Here is a 22483-nt window from a genome sequence, read left to right as displayed (position 1 = left end):
CAAGTTTCACGAGCGAGCATTATAGGCCAGAGAGTGGATGCAAAGCAGTGACGGGAGGCGACCACAAGGGGACACGTCAATGTAGACGACAACGAGGCCAAGCGCAGGCCTCTTGAATTGCTTCCTGGATTGTGTTTCCGCATCTGATCAGGTCAAAAGACCGCTCGTGATTGAAACGTTAGCCTCGCACAGACTTGCTTTCCAATTCAAAAACTGCTTTGTTGAGGGACAAGACATCGCTCATGAGTCAGGGTCAGTAAGATGAGAACTGCTAGCCAAAGCACAATCAGAACCACATAGCCTTCAAATTTAATGTCTGGTATATTAATTTATTCGTAATAGACAATTCTCTTCAGATAGTCGCGTTCCTCTCAGCTGCACTGCACTTTTGCCCAATCAAATTTCAACCTGCATGTGGCCCAAGTTGCAGGACTATCTCCATCTATGTATCTATACTTCTACTCAAATACAGAGAGTGAGTATTTTAGCCACCTCTGGAAATTCATCAGCTCATCAACCCGTCAGACTTGTTTTTTTGACCTTTGACTTCAAACAGCTGATCTAGTCATTCAAATAAATGCTCGAGCGCCCTCTGGCGTATGTAGAACATATGACCAGATCCGGTAATCACACATTTTTAAAAACTCACTGTAAATTAAATAAATCCATATGGAAAAAAAATATATTCTAACACGTATTATATTGACAATATTGAATTAAAATTTAAAGTAAATTAATAAATGAAACGATAGGAAGTGTGTTTCGTCGTTGTTTCCGGTCTCTTCCGGTAGGCTGTTGCTCGCCGTCAAGCTCACGTTTGCTTTCATTTCTGCCTTGCGTCCCGGATTGCTACATTTTCGTCCATTTTTTGTTTTTAATTTGTATTTTAGCCGTGTGAAACACTAGTGCCCTCCATCATGTACCAGGTAAAGCCGATCTGCGCGGGTGACGTCAAGGTTGATTTGCCCACCTGCATGTACAAGCTAGCAAATGTCCACGCGCAGCCGGCGAACAGCTGCACCCACGAGCACGCGCTTCAGGTAAACGACAATTTGGCTACGACAACATTTTCACTTTCGCTTTGCTTTCCCATACGTCGCCTTCTGTTATACTTGCGTAGTAAACGCATAGCCTGCTGGTTACTATTGCTATTCTGTAGTGAGCTTGCTAGCCAGTTGTGCTCCTAAGATTGCCTTTCGGGGTGCTGACGCAACTCAAATGCAATTTTCCTTTGCAGGAACCTTCAAAAATGGTTATGACTTGTATTAATAAGAAAACATCTCGTTGTAGGCTTCGTTGCAGCCGCTTCGATTAGGAAAAAAAATGTACACTCCATCGTCCCAAGTCAAATTTTATTTTAATGCACTCGATTTACGGGCTGAATTAATTTCGCAACCTTTTTTATTTAAAATTTTAATTTCAATTTAAGTGTGAAAAAATGATTCTTTCCAGACGACCCAAAACAATTTTTAATTAATACAAATAATATATTTTATGCACTATAATATAGTGATTTTTAAAAAAATAATTTTTGTCAGGGGTGTGGCCTACCGAGTTGTCTGACCTTTGAGAAAAGAGCCATAAAAATGTTACTTTTAATTTTTTTATTGGTTACTGGCACGGTACAAGTGGTTAGTACAGCTGCCTCACACTCGTGAAAAGAATTTTCGCTGTCCCTTTTGTCTTTAATGCTCACTATGCTAACATTAACTAGCAGAAGATTGTATATTCTCAGTTGAACTATTTAATGGATGCCAAAAAGACGGTCTACATGGCACATGGAGGTCTACTCTCTCCAAAATGATTCCTCTTCGGATTGCGTGGACTTTGCATGTTCTCTTTGTGCTTGCTTTGGTTTTCTCAGCGCGCTCCTGCATCCTCCCACGTTCTGCAAAACATGCTTCTTCAATGCTCTCCCAAATTGAGCTTGCCGGAATAATTTCCTGTCTGCAGAATGGTGAGGTGGACCCGTCCGTCAGAGCCCTGGAGGCCCGTCAGGACGAGATCATGCGCAAACTGTACGAGCTGAAGGCGGCCGTGGAGGGCCTGACCAAGACGGTGACTACCCCCGACGCCGACATGGACCTGACAGTCAGTGGCAGCCTTTCGTCCCAGAGCTCCAGCTCTGACTCCTTCCAGGGCGCGGCCGAGCTGGACACGCTATTGGGGAAGGTACGATGCAGACTGGATTTGTGGAGATGGTGACTTAGAACACACCTATCAAACTTTTAAAGTTCAGCTGTTCTTGTAGGCAACGGCATTATCTCTGTTGCTTATTTTTACTTTGCCTCTCAAAGTAAACCAAAAAAAAACAAAAAAAACACTTAACTGGTGATTAGATTCATCCATATTGCTGCTTTTCACTCATTGCGAGCAGGTGTTGAAGTGTTTTAACATGCCGCCCTCCATCCCAAAGGACCTCGGTGCTCTCCGCGACATCGTCATCAACGCCAACCCGTCGCAGCCCCCCCTCACCCTTCTGGTTCTTCACAAGCTGCTGTGCCAGCGCTACCGGGTGCTCTCCACCGTCCACGTCCACTCTTCGGTCAGCAGCGTGCCGCCTCAGCTGCTCTCCTGCCTCGGCCCGCGCCACCCGGACAGCTACGCCCGACATCTCTTCCAGCTTGGCTTCACCCTCATATGGAAAGACGGTAAGACGTCGTCTTCATTATTAGCCAAAACATACGGTCCGGTCTGTATTATACCGTGACGAAAACAAAAAGTGTTTTCCGGTGTGTCCAGTCCCCAAAGTGCAGATGAAGTTCAGCGTTCAGAACATGTGCCCCGTGGAAGGCGAGGCCAGCGTGGCGCGCTTCCTCTTCAAGCTGCTGGCGCCGTACCCGTCCGACGCGGCGTCGGCCACCCTGGTGGACGGCTGGGCGGACACGGCCTTCCTCCAGCTGGCCGAGGGTGGCCCCAAGGAGCGGGCCGCCGTCCTGCGCGCCCTCAACTCGGCGCTGGGACGCGGGCCGTGGCTGGTGGGGCGTGACGCCACCTTGGCCGACGTGGCGTGCTACTGCTGCCTGCTGCGCGCCGGCGCCGCCTCCTCAGCCCCCGCCAACGTCCAACGCTGGCTCCAGGCCTGCGAGAACCTGGGCCACTTCGGTCCCGCCAAGGTTCTCCTCCAGTGACCCCGGCCTCGGCCTTTGGTGATGGGGGCAAAGTGAGAGAAAAATGGGCCAGCAGCCATGTCAGGAACACCTTCTCATGCTTACCTCTTGAATCATGTGACTCTGCTGACCTTGAGGCACATGTTGGTCTCTCTCTGCCATGCTGCTTTTGTATTTGAGATTTGAAAAAGGGAGGAAGCACGAGAGGACTGTGAGGACAAGGATGCGCCAACACCTTTCACCCACTTTGTGCCTACGAAATAAATGCCACTTGGAAAAAGGTCCGTGTGTCCTTGTGGCGTTATCGCTTCTCAAAATTACGGATAGACTTCATCAACGGCGATATTTGGCATTTTAACACATATTGGCATCAACCTTTAAAAAAAAAAAAATTAATCTGCTGACCAATCAGAGAATATTTTAAAATTAGGTAAACAATGGGGATTTTTTTTATTTATTTTTACTTCAAAAAGTCTTGACAAAACTTTTCCTTTTTACTTCAAACATCGGCTCCAAATATTATTATTATTATTTAATACTTTGACTCCTATTTATTGAAATAATTAAAATTGAAATAAAAAAATCAAACGTCTGAGTTAAAGTCAAGGGCCTAATGAGCACACAAAGTACACCAAATGCTTTTTTTCCATCTCATACCGTGTTTTATAAAACATACTCGACATTCTCATTCCCAACAGTTGTAGAAAAACAAAACAAAAAAATAAATAAAAAAACAAAAAACAATGACCATTGTTGTGAAATCCTAATCCCACTGTTGTGTTGTCACCATTCGGCTGATTGTCAATCGGATATTTCCATAGAAATGAAGGGAAGGCGTGATTCGAAAAGACGAGAAACAGGATATGACATTTATCAAGATTACCGACTGTCGCTTCTTTTCAAGGACGCGTTTGTGGAGGCGCGCCACGCGACATTGTTAACGCTTGGCGTGAACGCCCCATGATGTCGCTGAGATTTGCGACTTTGACCCAAGCTGCCTCCATTGTTGCCGTTGCTCCGCGTTTTCCTCACGTCGTACTTTTTTGTTTTTGTTTTAATCAACAGCAGCCAAACCGCGTTGTGAAGAATCTCAAAAGACAAAAGCATCTTAATCAGAGCTGTTGATTATATTAAATTACTGTTTTTTTATTTATTTCAATCACACTGCATTCATGACCGGTGAATTGAAAATAGATCAATTAAATCGACTAATTGATTATAAAACAGATCAACTGTTTTGAGAGAGACATCGCTTAACTCAATATTGTCCAAATATTCTCAGATTTTTTTTTTTTAGTCCTCCACAAAAGCAACCTGATTATCGCCGTGATGAACCAAAATCGGACATTTGCAAACATCTTTGGTAAACAACGATCAACTGTTTTGCCAGTTACGAAATCATAATCAATTCATGCGTGTGCATTTTCTGCACTTTCAATTTGAAATGTCCTGATTTTGAATTAAAGGATGATTTTTTTTTTTTAATCAGAGGCATCAATTAATCGAAAAATATTCAACAGAATAATAGATGATTGAAATAATAATGAGTTGCAGCCCTAGTTTCAATCTTCCATGTGTTGAACTCACGAAGGCCTCCCTCCCCCAACTACATTTATTGGAGGAAATAATCGGCCACTGCACGAGCAAGTACGGCATGTTGTGGCGAGGGTTCGTTTCGAGCGCGGTCAAACGTGTTCAACTGGTGAGCACGGGGCACACGTTGACGTTGTATCTCAGAAGCTGAATGCGTTCAAAGTAGTCGTCGGTCAGGGAGTTCCTTTGCGTGGTGGCCATGTTGCCTTTCTGGCTGAAGAGCCTTTGGATGGGCGCCGTGGACGGCAAGGTGGTGTTGTACTTGAGGAACAACTGCTTCACCCTCGGAAAGTCCTGCAAGCACTCCAGGCTTTTGCCGGTGCCTTCCACGTACTTGCGGATCTCCTCGGTGACGCCGCGCTCCTGGATGTGAGTCGTCAGCTTGGCCGAGCCGTAGCTGAAGAAGTCGTCTTCGGATTTGATGGTGGAGACGTTTTGGGTGGTGTTGACCTCGATCAAGTCGCAGGGGTCCACCTGGGAGGCCTCGGTGGCCAGCAGCGTGCACATCTCCTCCCGCTCCGAGGCGGCCAGCCACCACAGGCGGAATTGGGGGGTGGTTGCCGTGGCGAACTTGGCCTCGTCGCTGGCGAACAACTCGCGGAAGCGCACGTTGATGGCGCTCACCATGGCGATGATGACGTCGCCGAAGTACTTGGCCGAATCCTTGTGCTCGTTCAGCTTGTTCTTCAGACTGAGCACGGTGGGGATGACCAAGCCCAGGTAGCATTTCTGCTCGGCTTGGAGAAGCTCCAACGCGAAAGCCAGCGGGTGGAACACGGTGACGTATTCCTTGAGGAAGTCCATCTCCTCGGGTTGCAGGCGCGCTACATCCAGGCGGGCCGAGAGCTCCGTCAGCTCGCGTTCTGTGAGAGAGACGATCTTCTGCAGGGCGCAGTATTCCACGTTCCAGCGTATGACGGCCGGGACAAACAAGGCCATCTTCCTGATCGCCTCCGCCGCTTCCATGCCGACCTGGAGGTGGTGACATTTGGTCCAGATGGAGTTGACCTTGGACATTGTGCTGTAATAAAGCTGGCACATGGGTCCCTGCGACACGGCCCGCCAGAAGTCCTCCGTGACGATTTGCTCTAAGGTGTGCGAGGCGCACCGTTGGATGGTGGGCAGGAACAAGAGCATGTCCTGCTCCGGCTCGCCCTCCAGCATGGCGCAGACGTTCTCAAAAACCCCAAAGTCATTGTTGCAATCCGTGCTGTCCAGCGCAAACTCTTTGAACACGTTGACAAAGGGGCTGGCGTTGTCGGTGACGGTGGTCTGGACTTTGCTATCGATGGCGTACGCCACGTGGGTGTCGTGTATCCTCCCGGCCACCGAGTCGTACGTGAGCCGGCCCGGCATCCTGGCGAAGCCCAGAGCCGCCGACTTGCGCTCCAGCGAGTTGCTGTCGATCCAGTGGCACGTCATTCCGAAGAAGCTGCCGCTGCTGGTGGTCCACAAGTCGGCCGTGGTGCACACGTACTGGACGCTGGCCAGCTTGGCCATCAGATCCTCGCGCATCCTCGAGAAACTCAGGTCCACTTTGGAAAATAACGTTACCCTGTCCATTGGGTGGAGACCCTCGGTTAAACCCGAGATCAGCTTCTTGAAGCCGGGCTGCTCCAGCACATGAAACGGCTGACAGTCCTCCACGATGTAGTTGAAGATGAGCTTGTCGATCTTCTCCTGGGTCATACATTTGGAGAGGATCTCCGCTTTGATTTTTTTCAGTTGACAATGGCTACTTTCCTCACCGTTGTACTCCTCCTTCTTCCTCCCTCGCTTGGCATCAGGCCTGGCATCGCATCCTAGATGTGTTCTCTGAAAGACATCATGTTTGAAAGCTTGGGGGGGGTTGCCTTCCGTTCTATGTTGACATGAGCCACAACACAAAACAACAACACGCCACTCGGCAGTATCGTGCATTTGGTAGCTGGGCCTTTAGTGCAAATTTACAAGACTGAATCTGCTGCTACGTACTCCCACTACCATGTTGCAATTATAGACACCAGCGATGCGATTAAAAATATATATATATATATGCTGTGTTATAGTTTTAAAGCTCATCCAGTCAACAGTTTTCTGTTCAGGCCAAAACATTTCAAGTTTTGCTTTGTCACCATCTCATGACATCTTGTTGCCAAGGAACCCCATTGAAGTAAATCGAGGAGTTTCGTGCAAGCTTTTTAGGGCATCTTGGTGCCAATGAACAATGTTCAATTGAGTTGGAGAGCTTCATGTAGTGATTTGGTCTAATTTTATATCAAAAGGCAATTTTCATCGTCCACCTTTTTTTATGGATAAATGCCGACTTCCCCATCTGATTGGTTAAAGAAGTGTTTTTTTGGCCAGCACGTCTGATTGTGAAGGCCATGGGAATAATACGTTTGCATGTCAACACTTGTGGGCTGCAATGAACCAAGAGCTAGGCTACGAAATTAATTTTTATAACGTGACAAATGGGCCAAATATTAGAATGGCGATTATAAATGCAGGTGATGTGGGTGTCAGTCGAGAACGAGGCCTCGTTGATCCTGACCGCCCACCACTAGTAGTTAGCATGCAACAACACCGTCGTGATGATTCGATGAACGATGTTTTCATTTTTTTGGACTGGCAATCTGGCGACGACTGAAAGCGACGGTTCAAAAGTTCATGACGGACTCGCAACTTACGTCCAAGTGCTTCTTTAGGTTTGACGTGGACGTCTTGGACGTGGAGAGCAGGTTTACCCTCGGCAGACAGAGATTACATTGCACGATGATATTTTTCCCTTGATCTGCCTTGTACGTGAAATGGTGGCGATAACGCCAAGAATGGATGGCCGATTTGGTCTCGCCTCCGCCTTCATGGAACTCCGCTTCCATTTGGGAAGTCGCGTGTGAGCGCCAAAAGCACGTAAAATGCGATTGTCGTGTCGTAATCCGATTTAGTAATCGTGATTACACGTAAAAGTAACGACGGGCGGCGGAGAAATCCTCATGGAGGAAAAAAAGGGGGCAGGTCTTTGTTTAGACGGAACCAGGCACGAGTGGACAACAAGATACGCTCCACCAATAGCGGCGCGGCGGAGGGAGGCATGTGACACGAGGGGCCGAGTCGGTAATGCGCATGCGCACTACGAATTTCCTTCGCCACAATTACGGCAAGATAGCGTCACTGTTTGGACAATGTGCGGTACTGCAATTTTAATGCTTTCATTTTCAGTCGTTTTGGGAGAATTAAAAAGACGTATTTTAAGATAGCACATTTGTAGTTTTTCATCGATATTATGTAGGTAAATTAGACATACGAGGAGGAATTATTTCAAAGGCTGAACATAAACACTGAAACATACTTGATTTAATTACAATGCATCGCAAGGAAAACAAAGTTATGAAAAGATTAAATACAAATGCATTGAACTTAAAGTTAACTGCTTCTTTGTTGTATCGCTAATGGTGCCGCAGCACAGTTTGAATCACACACGTCACAAACGAGACAAGGATCCTCGAAGAGGCAATGGAAAATGAGTTTGCATGACCATTATGAAAGGATCATAATTAAAAAATAATGCAGTTTTCAGGTGCATTGCTCCGTTTGTGCAAGTGCCTTTTCTCCGTGTTACTGGGGGATGTTTGTGTTCAAAAGCAGATGTTGGTTGTGATGGAGTAGGGCGACTAATCAGAAGGAACGTTTGTGTTGAATGGTCGGCCTGGAGGCGTGCAGCCTCCCAATCAGCATGCCGCCTTTTAATGGGCGATTCCACAGGGACTTATTCGTGACTTTGGTATCCACGGTGACCCACTAATCTTTCCATCGCTACAAGCGACGCATCACAAATTTTGCTTTACAGAGATAATTATGCAAACATTACTAGTGTGTGTGTGTATGTTGTGTGTAGTTTGCAGTGGCCCAAAAGTGACAGGCAGGATTCCTTATGACTGCACTACATGTTACGTGCCCAACAAAGGATGCCGTTACACTGGTCAAGCATTTTTTTCTTAAATTAGAACACAAACACATAACCAAAATGCAAATCTTCCATATGACATCATCACTCTTTTGCGAAATGAGATCAGAATTGTCAGGCTAACTAATAAATAATTCCTTAAATCATATCACAGTGCTGCCTTCACATAAAAGCTACAAGATGTCATCCCAACAATTTTATTCTTTTTTATTGACCTGGTTTTCAGTCTGCTAGCTTAATGCTAATGCAAAATAGCATCCATGTAGCGATACTTTAACCCTTTAGCCAATGGCAAGACATGTCAATATAACAGCACTCACAGTCATATATTCTTGATCCTTGCGTAGAACAATTATTATTAGAGCAGTACTGATGAGCTGAGAAAGGAGCTAAGACATTTAAATAAGCGGCATAATTCCCAGCCGACTAGCATTACGCAAGTGATTATTTTTCTTAGTGGGTATTAATTGACAGCGAACGTTCGTCTTTACTTTTATACTTGAGTAGATTTCAGTCTGCAGTTTTTTAAATTAGTACTCCTGAATATTTTCTTTAAATGCTCCAATACTGCTTGTTCACCCCCCCCTCCCGCTCACACACACATACACACACACACTCGTTGTCCTCCATTGGTTGCATTTCAATGAGGGTGGGGTCTCCTTTCAAAGATATTGACGCGCTCCGCACTTCGAGTCGTCGAGAGGATTGAGATGGGGGAGGACTGCCAGCTTTTGAGTAGGACTTACTTAACTCATGAGTGCTTTGTGGCAACCTGTCCTGGGAGCATTTGTGCGTCGCTTTCACGAGCTTCGGCCACAATTGTTGCCAAAGAAGTGAGCGCACGACTCAACAAGTAGGCGCATGGCTCCCGCGCATTGACGCGCTGCGGTGCGCGCGCGCCTCGGTGTTCGCGTCCGCGTCCGCGTCCGCGTCCGGACTCTGCCGTATCGCGTGTCCTTCCCGTGTAGCATGAGGAAGCATGGCTTGGTGTGAGCGCGGGGTTCAGACGCTGCTGGCCACCGTGGGGGCTTTCGCCGCTTTCAGCCTCATGAGCATCGCCATCGGCACGGACTACTGGCTCTACTCGCGGGCGTACATCTGCAACGTAACCAACGCCACCGCCGACGAGCCGCAGCCGCCGCCCAGGAGCAGGAAGGGGGACCTCACGCACTCCGGACTTTGGAGGATCTGCTGTATTGAGGGTGAGTCTGGATGGAACGGCGTCACGTTGTGCCCCAACTCGCATTTTTACGCACGCAAAAATGAGCTCCTTGCGCTTTTGGGGCGTCATTGCTCAAGTGGTAAAAGTGGTCGTCTCTCGGACTAAAAGGTTCTGGGTTCGGTTCTAAGCTCTTGTGACCTTGTTGAAGTGTCTTTAAGCAAGATGCTGAACTGCCAGTTGCGCGGAGATATTGTTGAAGCGCTTTGGACGTCAAACAGTCATTTTGTCATTTTTTTTTTGTCAGGCACTTAAGTTTTCCCTTCTGGGGTTCAGTGGATTTTTGACACATTTTGTACTCTTGTCACAGCTTGGAAACAACAAGGGACTCCTCTTAGTCCACATTTGGTTTTCATGGGTCATACTGAGCAAAATGATGTGCGGCTCCGTGTTCTGAGGTTGAAGGTTCGAATATGGATTCCGGCTTCCCTGTGCTTGCGTTGGTTTTTACTCGCGTTGCTTTCCTCCAACATTCCAAATTCATGTGAGTTAGATTCTTTGAAAACTCGAAAGCGCTTTGTTACAGCTCTAGCTGTTGTGAAATGCGCTATATAAATGAAGTTGTATTGTATTGTATAAAGTGTCTATATGTAAGTTATGTTGCGAGCTGGATCCTAAAGAGAAAAAAATTGTTGCAGAAAGACACTTTGACAAATGGAAAAAAACAAAAATTGATAAACTGGAGCCCAGTGTTGAATTCTAACTTGTGTGACAATAAATGGGCTCCAACAATCACAGTGTTGCCGGACTGCATCTGCAATTTAAGTTTTACACTTTCGCCCCTCAAAGGCGCCACACCACTGCTTGTGTAGGTTTTAAAAGTGTCGAATAAAAAAAGACAACACGCTACAAGTAGTTCATCTGGTAGAATTGAGGTTTTTCAAAAAAGCCAAATTGTCCGATAAACTTCTTTTTTGTTCACACCCTTTTGCAGTTCTCTTCCCAACATTTTTGAAGCCGCATCAGTTGCAAACGCGTGGAGGCTGAAGATGAAAGGAAGACAACAGCATGCATGAAACGTCAAATGTGTGAATGGGAGAGGTGGTGCTATGAAAACGTAAATCCCCGACGGAGTAACAAATGAAACAGATTGCTTCCAAGCTGTTCCATCGCCACGTGTAAAACTCGGTGCACACAATAGCAGCCAAAGTGTTCACGTTAATGCGAGTTTAAAAAAAAAAAGAGGAAAGAGAGAAAGAAAACTAAAGTGGCGTTTCCATTCACTCTGAGCAAAGTGCCCACTGATCGTCGACTTTCATTCACGTCTTCCGTGATGCTGTTGCTTGGCAACGTCCCTGCCATCGCTATGGAAACATGCCCGCTGATTTAAAAATAGATGACTCGTAGACATGTCATGTCCGAGCACAAAAGTTAAAAATAAAATGACAAAAATGTGAAAACGGAAGCGCGCTTGTCTTTGATGTCTCACTTTTTGACGTTCATTCATTGAGCAGACTTCCCTCCTTCACGCCTTCCTTTCCGACCGTCACTTGATTTGTCGCCTCCCATCGGGGAGGTCGGCGGGATGGATTTTTGCTCACGTCATCAAATGTATGCAATGAAGAATAAAATAAGGCGGAAAAAAATCATCACGTGATGTACAGGTGCACTGACTCCCTACTCAATTAGCACATCTTTAAATATAAATAATAAAAAAATATAAAAATTCATTATTTTTTTTATAAAATTTTACATTTTTTGTAAAAATAAACTCGCTAACAGATTAATAAATATCAGGATAATCAGAATTTAAAAAGTACAATATGTCCTCATTTTGCTAATATTCCTTCTTTATCTTAACTGCTGGCAAAATTGCACACACAAGAAGGAGCAGCACAATGTCCATTGAATTAAGGCAAAAAAAAAAAAAAGGTCATAAAGTGTTTTGTTCTTTGAAGTCCTTACGATCCAAAACGGCGCAAGCCTCGTTCCGTCAGCATCACGCTCGACCGGGCATTCCGCTCGCTAATAAGAAGCTCTGACAAATGAGCAAACGCGCCACATTTCAATGCCATGCATGTTTCCGCATAAAGCGACCGCAAGTGAATGAACCAAAGTTGATGAATAGCCGCAGCAGCCGAGATTGAATTTTGATGAGTTTCGAGACGAGAACGATTTTTATTTCTGTTTTGCAAACAAACGCAAGCTTATTAGCACATCGCTCTCTTTTCCATTCAGTGCTTCTGCCTACAGCTAGTGGACGGTGGCTCTGTTGTCATGGTGACTTAAAAGTATAGAGGAGACGACAAGGAGGGAGGACCCCCCCCACCCCCCACCCCCATCTTCACATGCACACGCACACACACACAATCCTGCGGTCAATCTGAGCAATGCGCACGTTATTGACATGATATGTCTGTGTTTGTTTTATGGCTTGTGGGCAGGACATGATTGCTTTTAATATTTTACTAGGGTCAAATTTTAAAGGTTTTGACATTTGACAGCAATAAAAAAAAAAGTCAAAATGTCATGCTTTCACCCTGAAACATTTGTTGATGTTGCAATGTTCGTACAGTTTGTACACTGAGGCTCCTCTAAAATACATTTTAGACTCAGCGTTTACGGTTTGAAAAATGGTTACGCAGGCGCCCTCTAGTGGTACATGTGCACGATATCATAATATTGTCATTTGAAATCCAACGCGTTACATTTGTTAAGTACAGCTCAGTTGCGTTCAACTTTTTAAACGCAGAATGCAGTTGCATTAACGTGCCGAACATTTTAACTGAATTATTATTTATTCTGGGTTTTTTTTTTAATTTTATTTTAAGACCAGTGATTTTCTTTTTATTCTTTAAACTGTGCCTAATGTTACAATGACTTGTTTTATTTTTATTTATCATCCAGTACATTTGTTAAGTACTATTGAGCTGGATTTAATGCTCGACTACAACATGATTATGTTTAAACATTTCTTCATATATAATTTCAGTTCAATTTATGGTCAATGGATTTAATTGAAATCCTCATTTAACCCATTCACTACCAGCCGAGTTAAAAAAAAAAAACTGTATCTTTGACGTCTTTAGCCGTCAATAGTAGGAAATAAATTAATTGATTGATTGTAGTTGATGACTTTTCCCGATTCTTGTAACATCCAGAATGATAAAAGCACCGTGCACAAGCTCTAAGACGGGCGCGTTGCACTGCCTCATTGTCACTCTCACTCAACCTGTAGCGCGTGCGTGTGGCTATCCCGAAAGGCCCCCGTTCAACAAGCGTCACCTCGAGGCCTGCCGCGCGGTGACATTTAGCCACCAAATGGAGCCCGTGATGAGTTTGCTTTGCTTCATGAGGTGCCGTGCGTTACTTAACAGCGCCACACTGCTTATTAACCCACGCCGAGGCCAAATGTGTCCTCCTCCTGCTGTCCCTGCTTCCTTTCAGCGCTTCGCAGGCAGGCCGAGGCTGAGTGGACGTGTGCCACCGCGGTAAATAAAGGCCACTCGGGAGACGGCGGAATAATGGAATGAATCAAGCAATTAGCAGTTCACCATAAACATCCCACGCCGTGCCGGCTTGTGACGCAGCGGATGTGTTTGAAGGCGGTATCATTTGCGCACATCTGCAGGCTTTTGTGTGCTCGTAGGTGAAGGTTGCGTCGGGGTGGGGTTATTAAAGCCATTGTGTTAATCGAGTATATCTGAGAAGTGACGTGTGGACGCCAATTAGTCGGCAGAGTCTCCCTTTTTTTCTTTCACTATTTAATTAGCGTACAGTATTTGCATATAGTGAGCTGCCAGTAATTGACGCCACTACAAAAAGGGCTCCATCGATACCCTGAGAAGATACAACGTAAATTCATTCCTGGACAAATTTCCAAACTGCCAACAAAAATGTTTGCAATGTGAGTGTGTGTTTCTCATAACGCTCTATAAAAATGTACTTCATTAAAACACACACAGTAATGGCATAAGTTCTGTTTTTTTTTCCAGTTCAATGGACAATGTGCTGTTCCTTCTGTAGTGTGCGTCATGACCACCTGGGGGCAGTATAATACCGACATACACAGGAGACAGAGCGGCGTCACAACTCCCCAGCTGACCTTCTTCACAGAGGATAAAGAATATCGGCCTTCTATTAGCCGTCTACTTGTGGTCAATTATCAAGACTTCTGATTGCATTGATTGCTGAAATCTAATTGGATAAAAATAAATATTGATCGCTTATCTCTTTGCCAAATTGCTTCGTCTTCATCCTGACCTGCAACATGAAGATTTGTCGAAACTCGATGAGTCATTTCCCTGCGTCTGTAGCAATAAACGAGAGTATTGTGACATGCCGATGTACATCGGCGTTTGATTGACGGCCCCGGCGGGCGATAAGGCCCTCGTCTGTTTACGGCTTTATGAAATCTCCTCATTCCACGCGCTGTAAAAAGCCACCCCTTCCCAGCAGCTTGTTTTCTGCTTCCGTTTGCTGTAAACGTGTTAGATGAAGCCCGAGGCGTCGGTGGAACAATATCACCCGGCGGAGGCTACGCTGCCGAGGCTTTCTTCACAGTCGCTCTGTTCGCCAAAGTGAGTGTGAAGGCAAGCGAGTCAGGGCGCGGAGCTTAGCAGAGATCGAGATTGATAGGTTGATACGATGAGATACATTTTGAAACTGAAACTTGAAATTCTAGACGTTCAAATGATGAAATGTAAATGTCATATCGTCACATCCTAAAGTCGCATTCGAACAGCGAGTGCACATTGAGAGCTCTAAATATGGATAATAGCACGGTATGGTATGTTCATTTGCACCCCGCCGATATTGTGGGCGCATCGATCAACATGATGACAACGTTCCTGTCAGCGGCATCCCGTTGCTATCGGCAACACAGCTGCTTCCGACACGTCCCTGCGATGTGTCCGTATGGCTTTGTGTCGCCTACGTTGGGCGAACGTGCCATGTCCATGTGTCGTGTTTGACGGCGAACAAACGATAAGACGCAAAAGAGGACGTCATGTCATGAAGCTGTCATCTAACCGAGACGTTCAGAGACTAACGGCCGGGGCGTTGCTCTGGAAAAAAGAGGCGGAAATTCTTAGTCGGGAGGTTTTGCAACAACGCTTTAGTTTAGATGTTGTCACATGTTCGATATTGTGTGTTTTTATTTGTTCCATTAAATATTTCATCTGCCTCGTAGGAACAATTTGGGGGAAGGCCCTTATCAGTTCCAGCATGTAGAGAAAAATGTCATCTCGTTCATTATTGCTCCAGAAGCAAATTAAGAAATGGCCACATGTTGCTAGGCAGACTTCATAAGCTCAATGCCAGAGACTAATATTAAAAAAAAAAAAAAGGTCCACTTGTTGCTCGGTAGCATTTCTGGCTCAGTCACAACTACCAATGAAAAAAAGCTGAACTGCACTAGAAGGCCAATGAAAAATCCCCACTATGTTGCTAGGCAGAGTTCGTTGATTCCTTTTATTCGATCGAGCAACCCACGATTGGAGCAAACTACCATAGTCGTTGATTTTTAAAATATTAGATCTCTCTGAATGTTCTGAACTCCCTTTTCCATGCAAGTATTTTTTTTGGTGGGGCGGGGTCGTGTTTAATTTACCATGGCAGAATATTTTAGACAAACTTTTTTTTGTTTTTGTTTTAAATCTGCCAGGGTTGCGAGACCTGCACGTTTTTTTTTCTTTCTTCTAGCAGGTACAAATTCTCACATCACATCTTAAAATAGAGCACAGCCCCGTTTTCCATCTGCGGCTAGACACAGAAACTTGTGCTCCATTTCTGATATGACACTAATTAATTTGGACGTCCCCCATTAAGCGACAGACCTATTTAATAGCCCCTGAAAGATTTTAACGGTTGCTAAGCATCACACCTCGCTTTGTACTGATGCACTTTGTGTTTGCTCTCGAAGGACAAGCAAAATGTTTGCTGAAGGAGAGTTTCATCATCTCTTATGCATCCAGGGTGGACAAAAAAGTAATGAGTTCATACAAAAGCACAACAAATTGAAGTTGGTTCCAATTCACGTGACTGACGAGATTTCTATTTACGTCAAATGTGCAACATGGATCACGTTTAAATTCAATTTGCTTTGACGTTCCAGCATCTGGCCCTGCATACACTTTGGTTGCAATTTATGCCCAAAGTAAAGAAAATCATTTTTAATTTGATATGTCGATTGTAACTAATAAGTAATGTCAAAATCCACTGGCAGAAAAAAAACACAAAAAAGACAGTTTTATGGAGAAAATAAAAAAATCTGAATTCTGTTGCTCTGTCCAAATGCACCTACAGAATATTAAAACGGCACACGAGCAAATGCTAACGTGACCTTCTTTGTGGAAGTAGCAATTGAAATGCTCTATGCAAATTGGAAGCCAAACAGCTTTAATCAAGTGTTGGTGATATTTACATCGACACGGGAGCTTGTAACATTATTCCAGCACCTCCATTAACCCCAACAACCCTTTCACTTCTTCGTAGACAGTTTTTTTTTTTTTTTTCCAAATCTCCTGATTACAATGACAAAGTGGCAACCTCACACTCCTACTCATCCCTGCGCACCACGCCGTTTTCCAATTGCGACTCACCTATCGCGTTAAAAGCATTGACACGTGAGCTTTTGTGTTCAAGCAGGCTTCATGTTTCTTCCGCCACAATGCAGTCATGATCACGCCATTGTATAGATAAAAAAAAATAAATACATACTTTGAAATAAAGTTGCAAATATTCAAAGAAACCCTAAAAATGACTAGAATGAGCCTAAAGCGGATGTTTCAGACCAAAATGGCGAACATCTCGTGTCCTCGCCTGTTTGGCGTAAGTATGCTCGTAGAATTTCATGAAACTAATGTGAAGTCAATGTAGGTGATTGTTTCTGTTTTCTTCACAGACTTGTCTTTAATTTTCTCTTGTATTGGCTGTCGTTCCTTGTGTACCTAATCAAGTGTCCTTTGATTGTACCTAGTATAAAATGTAAATAAGACTAAAAGGTTTTGTTATATTTTGTTCCATCATATCTGCCCACTTAACGCTGAACGTCTTTTTCGTTTGTTTTTATTTTGTATCGTTGTCAGGCATCAATCAAGGCAGCTGTTACAGAATCAACCACTTCCCCGACGACAACGACTACGACACAGACAGCTCGGAATACTTGTTGCGTAAGTGCGGCCGCCACCAAAGAAGCAACATCTCATATCTATCTCATTCCAGAATCGGAGGAACATTTGTATTTGATTTTTTTTTTTTGGGGGGGGGGCTCATATAATGTGTTTCTACCAGCTCTCACATGCAACGACCCTCAAGTAGTAAATAATGACTATAATGATATCAGGTGCGATTAAGAGCTTGCTTAGTCATCAGCAAATATTTTTGTAAAAAAAAATAAAAAAATAAAATAAAATAAAATGAAAACTGTTTCTTTATATGACTTGAAATATGAAAATTTGCCGTGCGTGACAGGTATCGTGCGCGCCTCCAGCGTGTTCCCCATCCTCAGCACGGTGCTGCTCATGCTGGGCGGCTTGTGCGTCGGAGCGGGCCGAGTCTACAGCAAGAGCAACATCCTCCTCCTCAGCGCCGGGATTCTCTTTGTGGCCGCAGGTGAGTGAGGAGGCGTCACGTGACGTGTTTGTCAGTCGGGTTTGAATGACGAATGGTAGCGCTGGCAAAAGCTTTGTGCTCAAGGACCAGATTTGAGTTTCGTTGCCATGTTGGTGCTCAACGCGTTGTTTTATTCTGGTGGCTTTGAATAGAGAAATTTGATCAGCCAACTTCAACAAATGGTGAATTACTGAGCAGTGTTTGGCCGCAATAACACAAGTGGAAGGAACAAAGTCTCATCTGTTTACCAGCACCAATTTTGAATTGCTCAGTGTGGAAAAGATTAAACGTACATAAATATTAATATTAAACGTACAATCACGCGATTTAAAAAAGAAAAAAAAAAAAATGGAAGCCGACTCCCGCCATGCTAAAGCTAGCTAGCCTGGAGGCTAACACTGTTAAAGCTAAAGTATGAGAAGCTCTCAACTATTCTGGGTCATTAACTGAAACAATACATTCGACAATTTTTAATCCAGACAGAGACTCTCTACACTTGACTTTTTGTCACAGGTACATGTAAGACATCCGTTCAGGACAATTTGCTGGATCTCACTTTACGACAGGAAAGATCACGTGATAAATCAGGGAGATTTCTGATTGGACGCTATGTCGGCATTGTTGGCATTCCTGCTCTTCAAATTTTGAATTGACCCTAAATCCCAATTTCAAGTCAGGTGACTGAGTACTTGGTTACTTGCCACCACTGATGTGATTTCTGCTTCTTGTGTCAGGTCTGAGCAACATCATCGGCATCATCGTTTATATCTCGAGCAACGCGGGAGACCCAAACGACAAACGGGACGACGACAAGAAGTACACGTACTCCTACGGCTGGTCCTTCTACTTCGGCGCCCTGTCCTTCATCGTGGCCGAAACGGTGGCCGTCCTGGCCATCAACATCTACATCGAGAAAAACAAGGAAGTGCGCTGGAGGGCGCGGCGCGAATTCATACGCTCCCTTTCGTCCTCGTCCCCGTACTCGCGCATCCCCAGCTTCCGCTACCGACGGCGGACGTCTCAGGCCAGCTCCCACTCTACTGAGGCGTCGCGGGAGAACTCGCCCGCGGCGGGCCTGAAGGGAGCCGGGGGGGCGTCCCCCGGCGGGCCTCTGGACGAGTTGTCCATGTACGCTCTGGCGCGGGACAGCGTGACGGACAACGCGTACAGCCCCGAACACGAGGCGGCCGCCGAGTTCCTGCAGGTGCATAACTGTTTCCCTAACGATTTGAAGGACGGAGTGAATCGCAGGACCACGCCCGTGTGAGACGCACGGCGAGGGTTCGACGGCCAAATGACTTCCACGGTGAGGTGACTCGAACGCTCAGCTGGACAAAAAAGTGCTCAAACACTGTACTTAAGTAGAAGTCATGATACTTGTGTTTAAAGAAAAAAAAAGTTGAAGTACTGATTCAACACATGTATTTGAGTAAAAGTAAAACAAAACAAAAAAAAAAAAACCACAAGTACAAAAGTAAAAATGAATGTTTACTGTCTCGTTTGATAACATGGCACAATGAAAAAAATGGATACGCCATCAGTGCTCCAAGGGCTTCCCATACCAGAACGTCCCCCGCATTCCAAACGCTGCCCGAGTCTTCGAAAATCCCCGAAGGAAGCGGACGTTGATTTTTACAAGTGCATCCAAAAAGCAGACAATATTTCGGACGTTTTTAGCAGGCCGGTGAGATTAAAATCACCTTCTTCTTGCAGTGTGTTGCTCACTTGAAAAAAAATTAAAATAAACACCACACCACAAATAGAAAGCTCCTTTTTGGCCTCCCGCCCCCGAAATTAAAAATGAATTCTAAATGACATTGAAATCTATATTATTGAGTCATTGGTGGAAATGTGTAATATTATTTCATATCATAAAAGTGCATTCCGACAAATAAAGGCCTCCCTTCAAATAAGCGCCTTACCCTTAATTCTTGTACTCAGTCCAACAGTACAAAAAACGGACACCTCACTAGGAAGCCATAGAATAAGTGACATTATTACAAAAAATATTAAATACGAGCATTACACAAATAACATAAAAGCAAATTTGTGTTTTTGAGTTGGACTTTGTACGTATTTTAGCGCCCTACAAAAACTTTAAAAAATACGAACAGGGCACCGCTTGATTTCCTCGTTAGCATTTTTTTTTTTTATATTTGATTGTAATTATTGTGTCAGATAGATTCAATTTTGTCTATTCAGCTGATCTCGAGTCAGAGAAAGCCATGTGTATAGTCTTGATTATTATTACATGTGGGGAGAGGGGGGGGGTGAAGTTATGGCTTACAATTGCAATGGAAGTTACAGAAATAAATGTGGAGAACAAAAAAAAGATTTGGACGGGATTGTGAGCATCATTTGTTGGGGAAAAAAATGTCGCATACTGTTTTTTTGCAGATGGTCTTTTCCTTCATTTTGTTGATAATTCAATTTACCGCGAGATGCGGACTTATTGGTGCAACCGTACGCCACACATCGCGGCACATTTGTCGTAGAAAATAATGCCGTCCAAAAATCAATATATTATATAACACAAGTTAGTTGCACTTGACGAGCAGCAACGTAAGATGGCCGCCGGCGGTTTCACCTCTCTCAATTCCACAAACAAAATATTAATCACAATACTCTGTACAGACCAGCAGGAGCGCATAGAAAATATTTAGAAAATATTAGGTTTGACTTCCCCTTGAGGAAATCATACCCGTCGTGTGTATCAACAATCAAAAACGGCAAGAGCCAGATGACAAAGGGATATGGACAACAACCGTTCTCCCAGCGACAATCGGCGACAGCAACAATCCATCGCACGCCGCTGCTAATGTACGCGATCAAATTTCCCTTTTAAAAAAGAAGCATTTTATACATTGAGCTATTGAGTAGCAGAGCAGCGCGGTGGTTTCTCCGCCTTGCTGCCACCTTCCCACTTAGTTTCATGTTGACTGAATGCGGGCTCATTAACACACACGGCGCTCGGCACTCCAAAGGAGATTGATGGAGCAAAACAGGTCAAAGGGGCGAGGACGCTGGCAAAACAAACAAGCGGCGTGCTTTGTGTTGCGGGGACGAGGATCCATCTAACGGAAAAGTGGTCCAAGGGCCGCAGCTAATCTAATTTAGCTGGGGAAAAAAACAAAAAAAAAACGTTGCCTATCATTAGCAAATCATTCGCCTCTGAAGGCTGAGCAATCTATTCCACTACGGGTAAAATTAGCCACCAATTAAAAGTGATTTTCAACTCCTGTATAAAAATCAAGGTCGCTTTTTGCGCATGATTGGCGGTGATGTGTCGCCATGGCGGCCTTGTTGCCTGGAGACCACGTTGATGTCGACTTTGCCTCCAAGTCGTGCGCCGAATGAAAGCGTTCAAAAGGGTCACGAGGACAAAACGCTATGGTGGGTGGTCAACGACGGGCAGCTGCTGGCCGAAAAATGATCGCGAGCACTCGTCTACATTTGCAAACCAAAATTCTAATACAGCATCACTTCAATTAGAAAGCCCCGCCCCCACTACCACTACCAAGTTTGATGTGGCGCAGCGGTCGCACGTTGAATCACGCTCAAAATGAAAGAGTTCACGAGGTCACGGGGCCAGAAAGACACGGTTATTACACACCGCGATGTTCCAGGGAGCAAAAGCGGTTCGGGCCGCAAACGCATCCAGGTGGAACGCGATTATGAAACAAAGCGCCTCTCTGCCGCCGGCTTCCTCCTCCTTAAAAGCCAGCTGATTTATCTCTGATGATCAATTTCCCGCTTGGCTCCGCTCGTGATGGTGTTTACAGAGAGCACTTTCACAAGCACGCTCGCTTTTGAAAATAGTGTGACGTGTCCGAATGAAACGGCGCAGATGGCACACCCCAGCGCTGGCTGGCTGCATGTTACACCTGCAAAGTGTAAATGGAAGAAAACAGACTTGCTGGTCTCAAGGCGGACACTCCTCTGGGAAGACTTTCGAACAAAACATTGGGGACCGCGCTTGAAGGATGTTGTCGATTTTCGACTTCATCCCAACAGCATAGATGATTTGAGATACAAGCGTGTTTTATGTTCTGACCATGGAACAAATTCAACTTGTATCTCAAGGCACCATTGTATATTCTACTTTCCAGAAAGTTTCGCCTGTCACACTGACAAGCAACCTTCGGCACTTGGTTCTCTTTGGGTGTAAAACCGCAGTTGTGTCAAAAGATGGGCGCTGTACTGTTAATTTAAAAAAAAAAAAAAAATGTCCATTCACTCGAGTCTTTCATGGTGATGAAAAGGATGATTGTGCCCGTGAGATTAGTTATTTATTTCAATGAGCTTCGCTTTATTTTTATTTTTAGATTCAAATATTACATTTTGTTGCTAGGTTTCTTTCATTGGAACCGTCCAATGAAAAGCAGCTCTCATTTCTTTCTTTTTTTTCACCTATTTTCTAAAACGATGAGTCAGTAATGCGTTAGAAAGTAACCTGCTACTTTATTATTAATTTTTTTGCAATGATGACTAAACCTACAGATGACTCAGTGAAGTAATCTGACTACAGTTACTTTTCAAAATCGCAATTCATGACTGTACAGCAATTAACAATGACGAGAAACTTACAGAACGTGTCAGTGACATTTGACAAGACGAGTAGCAATCAGACGTTTCAATGACGGGTTTATGTGAAATGATGTCCGACCAATTTCTGATGCTCTCTAGGTTTTGTTGCACTTTTAAAATGTGGCTTTCCGGGACATGTTTGCAGTCCAAATCATACCTTATTAAACCAAACTCGTGAATCAATTTTTTTTAGTCACATAAAAACAAAATCTTACGTACTTCCCACGAGGCTGCGACGACTTGCCTATTGAATATTTTTTGAAAAAGAAAATCGATTTCCTTCTTTCTTTTGTGATACACAGCATTATATAAACACATTGATTTTTTTGTTTTGTTTTACACGGCTCGAAATGTGGATTATCTACTGGCATCAGGTGGGACCGACCCTTTTCTGAAACGGTGACTCCTGATTGGCTGAGTAAGTGGATCAGCTCATCTGACAACTAATAAAGGAAATATCCCCCCCGGGGGTCC

At 44.6% G+C, this 22483-nt stretch overlaps 3 protein-coding genes across 4 annotated transcripts; 2 read left to right on the top strand and 1 right to left on the bottom strand.

The window, feature by feature from the left end:
* The first annotated feature begins 773 nt into the window (after window positions 1-773).
* On the top strand, window positions 774-3392 carry aimp2 (aminoacyl tRNA synthetase complex interacting multifunctional protein 2). Of its 2 annotated transcripts, none has more exons than XM_088317736.1 (4): window positions 774-926; window positions 1954-2172; window positions 2417-2651; window positions 2743-3392. In XM_088317736.1, exons 1-4 carry the CDS (start codon window positions 918-920, stop codon window positions 3129-3131), a joined length of 852 nt encoding a protein of 283 aa, XP_088173862.1. In that variant the 5' UTR covers window positions 774-917; the 3' UTR covers window positions 3132-3392. The 2 variants fall into 2 exon arrangements, with proteins under 2 accessions (XP_088173862.1, XP_088173861.1); XM_088317735.1 differs by having other exon boundaries at window positions 774-1040.
* Window positions 3162-7705, bottom strand: zbedx (zinc finger BED-type containing X). The gene is made up of 2 exons (XM_088317734.1): window positions 7373-7705; window positions 3162-6518 (listed from the first exon to the last, which is right to left on the bottom strand). The coding sequence occupies exons 1-2, from the start codon at window positions 7562-7564 to the stop codon at window positions 4806-4808; spliced, it is 1905 nt and encodes a 634-aa protein (XP_088173860.1). The 5' UTR covers window positions 7565-7705; the 3' UTR covers window positions 3162-4805.
* Window positions 7706-9347: 1642 nt separating this feature from the next.
* Window positions 9348-18882, top strand: cacng4b (calcium voltage-gated channel auxiliary subunit gamma 4b). Its single transcript, XM_088316766.1, has 4 exons — window positions 9348-9851; window positions 16897-16980; window positions 17282-17422; window positions 18157-18882. The coding sequence occupies exons 1-4, from the start codon at window positions 9629-9631 to the stop codon at window positions 18687-18689; spliced, it is 981 nt and encodes a 326-aa protein (XP_088172892.1). The 5' UTR covers window positions 9348-9628; the 3' UTR covers window positions 18690-18882.
* Window positions 18883-22483: the final 3601 nt, after the last annotated feature.

The sequence above is a fragment of the Idiotropiscis lumnitzeri genome, chromosome 15 (assembly GCF_059441095.1).
Source record: "Idiotropiscis lumnitzeri isolate Australia: NSW breed Sydney's pygmy pipehorse chromosome 15, RoL_Ilum_1.0, whole genome shotgun sequence".
NCBI lineage: Eukaryota > Metazoa > Chordata > Actinopteri > Syngnathiformes > Syngnathidae > Idiotropiscis > Idiotropiscis lumnitzeri.
The sequence above is the reverse complement of the archived record's forward strand: the minus strand, read 5'-3'. Positions and strand labels throughout refer to the sequence as shown.